This window comes from Lepidochelys kempii, chromosome 4, assembly GCF_965140285.1.
Source record: "Lepidochelys kempii isolate rLepKem1 chromosome 4, rLepKem1.hap1, whole genome shotgun sequence".
NCBI lineage: Eukaryota > Metazoa > Chordata > Testudines > Cheloniidae > Lepidochelys > Lepidochelys kempii.
The window spans coordinates 116,956,894-116,969,887 of NC_136383.1; the positions used below are offsets into that span (position 1 = coordinate 116,956,894).

At 37.0% G+C, this 12,994-nt stretch overlaps 1 protein-coding gene across 5 annotated transcripts in view; it reads left to right on the forward strand.

Moving 5' to 3' along the window:
• Positions 1–12,994, forward strand: part of LOC140910764 (uncharacterized) — a 39,363-nt gene that overhangs the window by 7,893 nt on the left and 18,476 nt on the right. For 3 of the 5 annotated variants that reach the window (XR_012158727.2, XM_073342551.2, XM_073342550.2), the window contains exons 3-8: positions 5,625–5,758; positions 6,120–6,199; positions 6,736–6,859; positions 6,949–7,075; positions 8,543–8,601; positions 11,337–11,445. Coding sequence is in view for 2 of the 5 variants with exons in the window: in XM_073342551.2 (XP_073198652.2) it covers positions 5,625–5,758; positions 6,120–6,199; positions 6,736–6,859; positions 6,949–7,075; positions 8,543–8,601; positions 11,337–11,445 (633 nt within the window). In the remaining 3 variants the exon portion in view is untranslated. Of the gene's footprint in view, positions 1–2,064; positions 2,157–5,624; positions 5,759–6,119; positions 6,200–6,735; positions 6,860–6,948; positions 7,076–8,542; positions 8,602–11,336; positions 11,446–12,994 lie in introns of all 5 variants that reach the window. The other 2 variants (XR_012158729.2, XR_012158728.2) reach the window with 2 other exon arrangements.

Genomic DNA, 12,994 nt, shown 5'->3' on the forward strand with positions numbered 1-12,994 from the left:
CAGTTAAGAACTAAAATGTTTCCCAAATGTAGCTTTAATCATTGTAGGTTGAAGTCAGTATTAACAGAGCTATACAATTCTACCTTCCCTGTGTTTAAATATGGGGGAATAATTAATTTTCCCATCATCATCATACCTTGTTGCTCCAAAAACATGGCCACGACTTGGTGTTATCACTTAGCTTGTATAGTTCTTCAGGAGTACAGGATGTTGATGGGGGGCACTGCATCATGCACTGATCAAAGATTTGGCTAGGCTCTCCACGTTCACATTTGGGTCCTTCCTCAGCTCCTGCTTAGTTGTGTTGCCACCAATCTTTGCTACCCCGACTTCCACTCGATTTAGAGTACACATTGTTTTTGTTTAGGAGTACTTGTGGCACCTTAGAGACTAACCAATTTATTAGAGCATAAGCTTTCGTGAGCTACAGCTCACTTCATCAGATGCACGGCTAACACGGCTGTTACTCTGAAACCTGTCATTGTTTTTGTTTGTGGTCAGTGCCTAGAGGCAGTTGTTCTGAAGCAACCAGGTTATTTGTGATCTTCTGATAGCAATATCTGGGGAATAACATTTTTTAATTGAAGAGTGCTTTGCAAATAGTCTAAAATTTGCTAAACATTCTCGTGTATTATGTACGTAGAACAGATGAGTTAAGCAAAGTCTGACAAGCCACGTCTTTGTACATTGCTGAATCACATAAAATTGATAGTGACGTTAACATATTTAAAAAATCCGTGGCCATGATGCCGAATAGTGGAATAAAGCATTTGGAAATGATACGCAGTAAACTGAAGGGGAAACCAGTGAAGAGTTATATTAATCCATTGTTGAGGAGAAGCAATATCTGCGTCAAAGGTACAGCTTTTAAGCATCCTATGACGATTGATTTCTAATGCCACATACATGGCTCTCTTGAACATAGATCTGTATGTTTAGATGATTAGCTGTAATAAAAAGAGATCAAGGATTACAGAGGTAAAAATAGAGGCTACTATGCTGCTTAAGAAGAAAATCCCCAAGGACTTGTATCTGTGGCTCACTCGAGCTTGTTTTAATACATAATGCACCATTCAGCTGTTTGGAGTTCTGCTAGAGAAAGGCTGCTGAACTGGGTCTCTAAAACAGAAGAAATTAAACACCAATTTTTCCCCCATTCCCTCTTTTTCAAGGACTGTCATGTTGGATGGAACTCTATCTTTGCCCTAAGACTGGGGTCTCTCTGGTATAGAGCTCTTCTTTATATGGGCAATTTGGAAAATCGCCCTCCTTTTAAAAATGAAATAAAAATTCTGGATGCCAAGAAAAAAAGACAAAATGAATGTCCTGAAAAAAAATCTAACTAATCTCAATGTTTAATGGCAGTCTTAGGTACTGCTGCTGAAGATGTTGAAGCAGTCAGATGTACTTGTTCTGATGGCTGAAATCAACAGCATGTGTGCTAAATTTTTACCATCAGGTCTTCTTTCTTGTCACATCAAGCACTCTCTTTATTTTTTTGTTACTAGTGTTCAGTAGTTGCTAAAGATTGCATTTCAAAAAAACATCACGGAGGTCTTGATCTATGAAGTACTGACATCAGTGGGAGATGTGTGGGTTTAGCACCTGGCAAGATCAAGCTTGGAATGAAGGTTTTGGGTCAAATTCTCTTCTGTTGCACCCACAAAAACTCTGTTGAAGCCAGTGGGAGTTGCACAGGATTAAATGAGAGGAGAATTTGGCTTGTGATCCTTGTCTCTGTATTTATCTCTGTATATACGCAATATTGATATAGATTTCTGTGGTCAGAGCTCGTCTACACTAGAGGTTTTCACCTATGCAGCTACATCCAAATACACCAGTACAAAAAAGATTTATAGTGTAGGCGAGTTCTTAGTGTCCAAGCAGGCTAATAATTGACGAGTGGGATTTTTAAAAGCCCTCTGCTTTCCTAGTTTTGTTTCTATTGACTTCAAGGGGAGTGCGAGCATTTTTATAAAATTTCACACTATCATGCAGCTTTTGTACAGTAACAGTAATTGTGTATTAAAGCTCTAATGCATAAGAAATATCTTTTCCCCACAGAATTCTGTGTATTGCTGCAAATGCCAATAGAGATGCGTTGTCATATATAGGATAGATAGAACTAGCTATGGAGTTGGAACAACAAACAGAAGGTACTGTGTGACTTTTGATACATTGTTTACACTACTTGTCTGTCTTAAATGCTTGTAATGCAATTGACAATAAAACTACAATTTAGTTTCTTTGTCTATTGCTTCTGACTTTGTATGAGGAAACTCATTTTCACCATTACAGTATTTTATCTCTAGTGCGAACACTGCAGTGTGGGTTAGGCTTACTGTTGATGGACAGCCTGTCAGTGATGCATTTTATAAACTTTGTGGCTTTTAAAACTGCATCTGATGCCAAGTGGAGACTGAAAAGAGACCTTGTCTGAATCAATAAATTGAATAGCTGAGCTGCCTCAGAGTCGTTGTCTAAAATAAGATGTTTTGGAGTCTTGATTATGTGTTGTAATGCCCACGTTGCATAGATCATAGTAAAAAAGAGGGAATGCATATTCTGAAAGTATGTGATAAACACAAGATTTTTAGTTAGTTACATCTAACATGACGTTCTAGAAATACAGTATAACATTGCTAGATAGTTGCGTTTACATACAGTGTATAATACAAACATGGATCATCTTCAAAGGCCATATCAGTAAAATAGTGCCCAAGAATAGAAATAGTTCAGTTTTGTGGTCTATTGCCTGAAGATTTAAGCCAATATGCACAATAAAAGGAGCTATTTTACTAAAAGGATTTTTTTTAAACCTGCTGTTGCCCTGGCAACAAGATGTGTTTCATTTTGGGGAAAGTTCAGGGGTTGCCTCCTGTAGGACTCACCTCATCTTATGAGTAGTGGGGGGAGTCTGGTAAAATCAGTCCTATTTGGAGCTGCAAGGGGTGGGGGGAAGAATCAAGCAGCCCATAAAAATAGGAGAGAGCCCCCCTCCCCCGAAAAAGCTGCCCTTCCCTATTCACTAATTACTGGATCTACCATTGGAAACTTAGTCCATGTTGAAATCAGGCCCACTGTCCCTCACCAGGAGCAGTTCTTTTGGGGGATTAAAGGGAGCTGAGAGGTGAATAATAGACTACCGTGGTCTCCTCTCCAACATTCAACCCACTTGCTATTATGGCGTCCACTCTCCAGCAAGAGAACTTCTCTTTCGCCAGAAGAAGCCCTTGGGTTGTGTCATCTCCACTCCAGGTGGGAAGATACTGGCAAGGGGAGCAATGGAATTGGACAGAGGTCAGACAAGTACCCTATAGTACCCTTTGTCAGTGACAGTGTATCATATCTTCTCAACATGTACAGTATTCACCACTGGTACTTGGTTATGAGACCAAGAATTAAACAAAGGGATTTCTTCTAAGATTCCCAAATCAAATAAACTTCAGTGTTTCCCTAGCAGTAGGAAAGTTATCTGGAGGTAAAGAATGTTGATACTTGTATATTTGGTAGGGCTGTCAATTAATCGCAGTTAACTCACGCGATTAACTCAAAAAAAATTTTAATTGTGATGTAAAAAATTAATCCCGATTAATCACACTGTTAAACAATAGAATACCAATTGAAATTTATTAAATGTTTTGGATGTTTTTCTACATTTCCAAATATATCAATTTCAGTTACAACACAGAATACAAAGTTTACAGTGCTCACTTTATATTATTTTTATTACAACTATTTGCATTGTAAAAATAATAAACAAAATAAATAGTATTTTTCAGTTAATCTCATACAAGTACTGTGGTGCAATCTCTTTATCCTGAAAGCGCAACTTACAAATGTAGTTTTTTTGTTACATAACTGCACTCAAACACAAAACAATGTAAAACTTTAGAGCCTACAAGTCCATTCGGTCCTAATTCTTGTTCAACCGATCGCTAAGAGAAACAAGTTTATTTACATTTACGGAAGATAATGCTGCCCACTTCTTAATTACGTCACCTGAAAGTGAGAACAGGCGTTCACATGGCACTGTTGTAGCTGGCATCGCAATATTTACATGCCAGATGCCTCTTCATGCTTCAGCCATCATTCCAGAGGACATGCTTCCATGCTGATGATGCTCGTTTAAAAAAAAATGCGTTAATTAAGTTTGTGATTGAACTCCTTGAGGAGAATTGTATGTCTCCTGCTCTGTTTTACCCGCATTCTGCCATATATTTCATGTTATAGTAGTCTCGGATGATGAACCAGCACATGTTGTTCATTTTAAGAACACTTTCCCTGCAAATATGACAAAATGCAAAGAAGATACCAATGTGAGATTTCTAAAGATAGTTACAGCACTTGACCCAAGATAGAAGAATCTGAAGTGCCTTCCAAAATCTGAGAGGGACGAGGTGTGGAGCATGTTTTCAGAAGTCTTAAAAGAGCAACACTCTGATGCAGAAACTACTGAACCCAAACCACCACAAAAGAAAATCAGCCTTCTGCTGGTGGCATCTGACTCAGAGGACGAAAATGAACATGTCGGTCCGCACTCCTTTGGATCACTGTCGAGCAGAACCCGTCATTAGCATGGACACATGTCCTCTAGAATGGTGGCTGAAGTGTGAAGGGACATATGAATCTTTAGTGCATCTGGCATGTAAATATCTTGCGACGCCAGCTACAATAGTTCCACTCAAAAGCCTGTTCTCAATTTCAGGTGACATTGTAAACAAGAAGCAGGCAGCATTATCTTCTGCAAATGTAAACAAACTTGTTTTTCTGAGCGATTGGCTAAACAAGAAGTAAGACTGATTGGACTTGTAAGCTCTAAAGTTTTACATTGTTTTATTTTTGAATTCAGTTATTTTTTGTACTTAATTCTACATTTGTAAGTTCAACTTTCATGATAAAGAGATTGCACTACAGTACTTGTATTAGTATTTTTCAGTTAACCTATTTCTTTTGTTTTTTACAGTGCAAATATTTGTAATAAAAATAATATAAAGTAAGCACTTTGTACACTTTATTCTGTGTTGTAATTGAAATCAATATATTTGAAAATGTAAAAAACATCCAAAAATATTTTTTAAAATGATATTTTATTATTGTTTAACAATGCGATTAATTGCAGTTATTTTTTTAATTGCTTGACAGCCCTAATATTTGGAAAAAGCATCATATTAATCACTGTTCAGTGTCATGTTCACATTTATTATTTCCATTTATAGTGGAAACATTTAATAATAGATTATAACAGCATAAACATGGTTAACAGTGATATTCATCTTACATCAAAGGTTATATCCTGGAGAAATACCATGTGACTGCCAGCATTGTTCTACCCACTTTACAGTGATTGCAGCATAATTATACGTAAATCCCATGAGAATAGGATTTAATAGACCATTATAGAAGATCAAACAGAGAGGTTAGATAAGGCATTCTTTTTTTTTAGTCCATGCTTACCAGAGGCACCCTTAAAAATAAAAACAACCCACAATATTTTCAAACCCATGACTGAGCTGTGGATGGCCTAGTTAAAGTATGAGTCAGTAGAAATTTCTTTCCAAATATGGATATCTGAAGGCTGTTTTTTTTTACTTTAATGACACCACAGCCCTTTTTTTCTCCAGGTGGAGTCAGAGGAATACCTTCAGGAAGTCACATACTTCATGTGTATCCTCGTAATCTGCCATCTCACGCCCTGCAACACATTGTGTTAGCAGGACATCTGGACATAAAGGATCAAGCTTCCAGTGAGCCAAAGGTACATGTTCAGAGTAACAATACAGGACTGGACAAACTTTGTATAATTTAGTAACAACCCACTAAAATATGTTGTTAAGTGACTACTAATGGAAGGAGATCAAGCTGTACATTAAGCATATGAGACCTCATATAGGGGCATAGGTAACATTCTAATTAACCTTAATTGTTCTTCATACAATTGTAAATAGTAGTAATGTGAAGATGGTATAGTGAAAGTTCCCATGTAACTGCTCTGCATATATTATTATAATAGTTCACTAAATGGTAGTCCTATGTGTTCACAAAGTGAGACTTCGCTTTGAGACTTGCAACTGAAAGGTAGTGTAGTCCCAAGTATTTTACCTCCCCTCCCTCCCCAGAAAAGAAAAGGTGGCTGGCCTAAAGGGAAGAAAAGGAAACCTCCAAAGGAATTTTCAGCTCCTCAAGCCCCTACAACAGGGTAAGTGTGTTATATAATAGCATTTTTTGTTCAGATAATTTACTGTTCTCTTAATATGCGCTCTTGTATGCAGTATATTAAAGCAACTTGGGGCTCTGAACTGTAGAGATTTAGAGAATGCTAAAGGCTTTGGGAGTGGTCTCTGAGGGCAATTAAATATTTATAGCTTGGAAATGTTAGAAATCCTCAAACTGCATTTTGATGGACACCTTTTATTAATCCCACCAATACAAAAGTGCAGGGATAAACTGATATGGCTAAAGGGAATGTATTGTAGGTTGAGCAGTCATGTGTCCTTGCAATCTATAGGTTAGTGCAGATTTGTGTACCCATATGGAAATTTTTCTTTATAATGATTTGAGGGAAGGTTCACTTAGCCATGTGGGAGTTGTATAACTAGCAGTTCCATAACTTTATAAAGGATTAACTACCAGGCAGTATTTCACATATATATTGAAATATATATGTAAGCACAAATGAATCTTACTAGTTTATGTATTGTTAATTGCTGATATATTGCCCACTGTTGGTATTAGGTATGTAATATTCTTGAATGAGCGGAGAATTAAAACGAAGGCCAAACATCCAGATTTGCCTTTTACTGAAATAACCAAGATGCTGGCTGCTCAGTGGTCTCAACTTTCTCAAGCAGGAAAGCAAGTAAGCCTTTTCATTATCATCTTATAGCATTAAAAGAGGCAGCAAACTAGAAGAGGCATATTATAGCAAGTATTGTATCTCTTTTGCAGAAATATATTAAAGAAGCAGAAAAGGATAAGCAAAGATATATGAAAGAATTGAAAGCCTATCAAGACTCTGAAGCCTATCAAGCTTTCTTAGAGAGAAGAGCAGTTCACAAAGTGAAGACCCTGTGTGGTAAGTTAGAGAATTATAAATGTTAATTATTTTAAAGAAATGAAGGAATATCCCATTCATACCCTAACTAAAATTGCTAGGAAGAGAGTTCTGGGAGACCCAGGTTTTGAAAACGTCTCACTGTTACTACATTTTTTTAATTTCATCAGGCTATTAATTATAGTATCATAATTATTAAGCCTTAAAATTCAAGGAAAGCATAGATATATTGTGGATGTGTTGAACGTCTCAGTTGAAGAAATTTTTGGCAATGATTGTTTACGCAAGTATGTATGATATTGTAGATTAATAAAGAGGTGCTTTAGTGTCTACATTTTATCTGATTTGCCTTTTAATTATTATTATTATTTATCATCATCTACTTTAGACTTACTGTCTACCTCCTTTAAGGCTTTAAGGCTGAATGTACTTTTAGAAACTGACAGGTTTCAGAGTAGCAGCTGTGTTAGTCTGTATCCGCAAAAAGAACAGGAGTACTTGTGGCACCTTAGAGACTAACCAATTTATTTGAGCATAAGTTTTTGTGAGCTACAGCTCACTTTATCGGATGCAAACTGACACTCCCTGGAATAAAGTGAAGAAAGGAAATAAATACTAGATTGCTAAAACAGTGCATCTCTTTTTACAAGAGAGGGGAAAGGGGCTGAGTTGTCAGCAATTGTCTATCTTTACACCCTAAATTTCCCCAGCTTGTGCCTATTCTTTTTCAATTATGCATTGCAGTGCTTACAGCAGATCCTGTAATTCAAGTTTACAACTCCTTGACCCTGTATTCTGTAATTCAGATTAGAATTTTGGTGTATTATATCAGTAAATACCAATTGCTAAATAGAATTACTTTAAGTTTCTATTGCCTGTGCAAAAAGCTCCTGAAAAAGACTGGCACTTCATTTGCATTATTGCTTGTATTGCATTGTACAGTAATTTTGGTAGTTATCTTTGCAGTTAACACAGCAAGCTTCTTTCCACTGGGAGCAGTTCAGTACACTATATCGGCAGTGATGCGACTTGAGCAATTTTTTAAAAAAACCTTTGTTAAAGGAATGTCATGCTATGTTTAATATTTTGTTAGGGAGTTGTGAGAGAGAATCTTGGACACTTCCTTTCAAATCCTCTGGAGGAAGAAAATGATAGAGAGGGCAAGTAGCTATTTATGAAGATTCAGAGAAGTGTCTTTAAAAAAATACACCTTTATGTAGATCTTATGCTAGTTTGGTGTGCTTTTTAATTTTAATGTGCTTAAAAATCTAATCCCATTGAAGGAAACAAGTATTTTTCCTTTGAAAAAAAACATTAAGAATTTTTTATCACATTATAAAAGGATGGTCCCCTTAAGATTCCCACTAATATATTGTGGCAAAACCTGGGCACCACTAGACCAGTTATTAGTTGAATTTTTTTTTCCAAAGTTGCTTGACTTGTTTTCTGTATTACAGTTAAAATAATAGAACTTGGTTTTTCCATCAGGAACAGTATCATTAGGAAGTAGATCCGAGAATGAAGCTCTTGCTTTGTCAACAATAGATGTAAGTACATGGAAACTGTATTTGAGGTGAGAGTGGGAGGGAGAAAGCTGATAAGTTTTAACTAGTTAATGTCAGCTAGCTTATTTTAATAACGACATACAGTGTTGTACTCACACAAAAACTATTCTAAAAAAATGCTAACAAATCACAAAGTCAAGCACTCAAAAATTAGGAAAGGCCAGAATTAAGATTGTCTTTGCAACTCTAGTTCTACCTCCTTGTGTGCATGCATGATTATGAGGGCTTCTGGATTTTGATTTTAACACTGCCAGTATAAAAAATAAAAAGAAATTGGTGTTTATCCAATGAACAGCAGAAATGGCTATTTTTATCTACGGTAGTACCTCAGAGTTACTAACGCCCCAGTTACAAACTGACCGGTCAGCCATGCACCTCATCGGGAACCGGACGTACACAATCAGGCAGACCCAAAAAAAAAGGCAAATACAGTCATGTGTTAAACCTAAACTACTAAAAAAATAAAGGGGAAAAGCAGCATTTTTCTTCTGCATTATAAAGTTTCAAAGCTGTATTAAGTCCATGTGCAGTTGTAAATTTTTGAAAGAACCATCATAATGTTTTGTTCAGAGTTGCAAACATTTCAGAGTTACGAACAACCTCCCTTCCCGAGGTGTTTGCAACTCTGAGGTTCTACCGTAAGGGCTTGTCTGTGTGGACCAGTAATTGTTTATGACAGGGATAAAGTGCACTAATGTGTTGTGCATTATTTGTCATGTGTAGACCCTGTTGGTGCACACTGAAGGTATGTCTACACTGCACACTTCTTTTGGCAGGGCGTAGAGTACATCCACGACATGCTCCCCTGGCACAGGTATAAATAGCTGCATAGATGGTGAGGCACTACATAAGCAAGGAAAGGCATGCCTGAACCCTGTCTCTATGTTCCCTACACGGCACTCTCCTTACCCAAGCATTGCCTATTTTAGCAGTGTGTCCCCCACTGCTGGAACCTTTTCCCCCTCCTCTCCCCCGTCTCCCCCCCCCCCGAGCCTTTCACTGATGTGTAGCTACATGCCACGGTGTGGACGCAGCCCACGTTTCAATGCTGGGGGTAGCAACGCGTTCACAACATGTTGCCGCAAGTGATGTGCAGTCTAGACTAGCCTAAATGTTCCTTAGTGCTATTAGAAATAGTACTACATTAAAGGGAACTATGGAACACTTACAAAGAGATTACTCATACTAGTATATTCTGCTGTCGTAAGTAGCGTATAAAATTTACATTATTCAATACAGTATATACAAAGAGAGAGCCCCGAAAAACCCCAATTTTTGGGCATCTGAATAAAACTCTAAAAAATTGCTAAAAATAAACTCTCCAAAATGAAATTATTAAACCCTGAAAAACAGAAGCACTAATTATAATAAATCTTTAATTGAATGATCACGTATTACTTTTCCCTTAGGATTCTTCCTCATTCAGTGCACACAATGGATGATGCTCAGTGCATGAATCAGCATTGCACATAACTTCCTTGTCTGATTTTAAAAAAGCAAAACCAAATTATTTTACTTGGAATTGTGGCAACATGAAATCTGCATTCACTCGAACATGGACATAAAAGTTGTGACAAAAATTTATGGAAAGTAATTGCTCTATTGAATATACTCAATTGTTTTTCAAACGTACTGCTAATAATGGCTTGTAAGTCATTTTACTCTGCATATTTGCCAATAAAGAAACAGGGCCAGAGGATGTTTAAGTGTGTGACCTGAGGTAGGCCATCAAGTTAGCTGAAGAACTAGGAGTAGAAACCATTTCTCCATACTCATAGTGCCAGTCTCTCTCCACAGGATCAAAGTGACTCTTTACATGGACTATCTTAGTCAGTTGTTCTATTGTGCATGTCGTTCTGTCACACTTAAAGGAACCTCTCTTGGCTGCATTTCTCTATTTTGGCAGCCTACTTTTTCTTATTTCATTCACTGTGTACGTGCCTCGGCGCTAATTCTGCACCATCCATTTGAATAACTGTAAGTATCTTTTTCCCAGGGTGGCACTTTACACCTGGTTTATGTGTTTTATGGCGACCCACCTTCTGTTTTAGTGACTTCTAACCCTCATTACAGCACATTTATTTGTTATCTGCTTAGCGCCTTGATCAGTAAACAAGAAGACAATAATAGTGCTCTCCTTTGACATTATTGCACATTTCAGCACTTCCTTAAAGGAAGCAATAAAACCACTTAGGCCCAAATCCTCTGCATAGACCAAGTAACTTATATCAGTACTGATGATCTCCATGAGAAAAAGTGGAAGGAATCTTGAACCCCAGGCAACAGAACTGCTTTGGGGGTGGAAGCCCATAGGAGGGGGACTAGAAGACTCGAATAACAGTGGATTCTCCAGCCTCCACTTTCACCCACTGCAGCCTTGAATATCCCTGGAGTGACAGGGCAAAGGAGCTCCCATGATGAAGTCCAGTTAAACTGGTATCACTGTCCCTTGCATCCTCTGTGCCCATGGAGTCAGGATTTGCCCTGAAACCAAAAAAAAAACCCTACATAATTCTCATTGTCTTGTGAAATCTCTTTGTGACCCATGCCTTGATGGGATCTGGTTTGTATGAGGAGCAAAGGAGGTTTCAGGGTTTTTTTGTTTTGGTTTGGTTTTTACCTGATTGCAGTAGGTAATGTTTCTTAATTACTCATTATTTGGCAGATACTGAAAGATCCTTCTAATTCTCGCTATTCTGCCTCTTTCATCAAAACAGAGAGATGAAAGTGATGACCTGTATTGTCGGACATGTAACCAGTTTTTCAGTTCTTTTCATAACAAGAAAGAACACCTTATGGGAAAGCAACACTTACAGAATTTAACAGGTAGTGTTAAAATTGTATGCTAATCAAGCTAGCTTGCAATTCAGACAGACTATCAACTGGTATTGGTACTAATATAAGATGGTACACATATCTAGTGCATTAAATAGCTGGCTCTTAGAGCATATAGCCTCTTCATAGCTAATATAATCGGTGTCCCATTATAAGACTGATTTTTCTCAAATATATACTTTGTAACCGAAAAAGAAAAATCATGCTTTCACGTTTTTCATTGACTGGAATTTGTTTTAATTATTTTGTAATAATTAAGTGTATTTAGAAATTAAAAACTTAGTGACTCATTTTTCTTAATAATTTTGTGAGTTTTTAATATTTTGTATAATCTGTTTTGCCTGTAGCAGCCCAGTGACCACACAAAATTCTAATTCATAGGGACTTCGGCTTATGCATCAGGCAGCTTTCAAGGAAAGGAATAATAAAATGTTCAAGAAATTGCTATTTCTAAAAGTAGGCACAAAACTCTATTCTGTGATGGCCCTTGTCATAGATGACCAAAGCAAGGAGACTCTGATTTTTGCTTGTGATGGAGCATGCTTTGCTCATCCAGGATTTTTACCATCTTTTCAAATGTACCAAGCAATCTGTTTCATTTTCTCTGACACAGTTTTCTTACAATTTCAGTACTAGTCGGAGAACTAGGATTTTGGTTTCCTACCACTGATAGCTTGGCAAGTACTGTTCACTCCTTCGGTTTGATGTGACCTAGTCTTTCCACAACAATTTGTCTTTTTGTGACACGCACACAAAATAAAAGATTAAAAAATAATGAGTAGGCAATTCCACTTTGATTTTAAAAGGATAAGGGTGTTAAGTGTGAACAGGACACTTGTCTATCACATCACTTTCAAAACCCAAGCATTTCCTTATTAATCTATTTGCTTTCCATTGTAAATCTTAAAGTGCCCACATAATGAATACATTATCCTTATTGAGAAAAGGAAATGCATATGGCATCGCAACAAAATAAACTTAACTCTGATAATAATGCTATTGGTTCTACAGTAATTTTTAAAAAACAAAGCACAAAACCCTCTAGGGGAAAAATAAGTCGTGACATATAAACTTATTAGTGGTATGTAATGCTAAGCTTCAAACAGAAGTCCATATACATATATTTGTACAAAATCAACAATATTTTACTCTTTTTACTACTAAAGTACATGTATAGCAGTATTTCCAAGACAGACCAATTATTATTATTATACCAAAAATTTTCTACTGCCAATTGATAAATATATTTAACTGATACTTGTGAGTTTATACTAGAAGATGACCTCTGAAAGTGTGTTTTGAACTTCAGTGCCTATAAAGCTCACCGATTTCAGAGATATCATGGAGAGACCTGGCTGCAGCATGCACAGCCATGCTCTTGAGTATGGGGTCTGAAATCCAGTCTATTAGATAGTTTAAGTGGGTTGTCTGATGATAACGTCTGAAAGGCCAGCTATTCTGAGAAGCTTTATGTGGGAATCGTCTCTTTTTTCCATGATTTAACAAAATGTAAATTACTGGCTCAGTTTGAATTCATAAG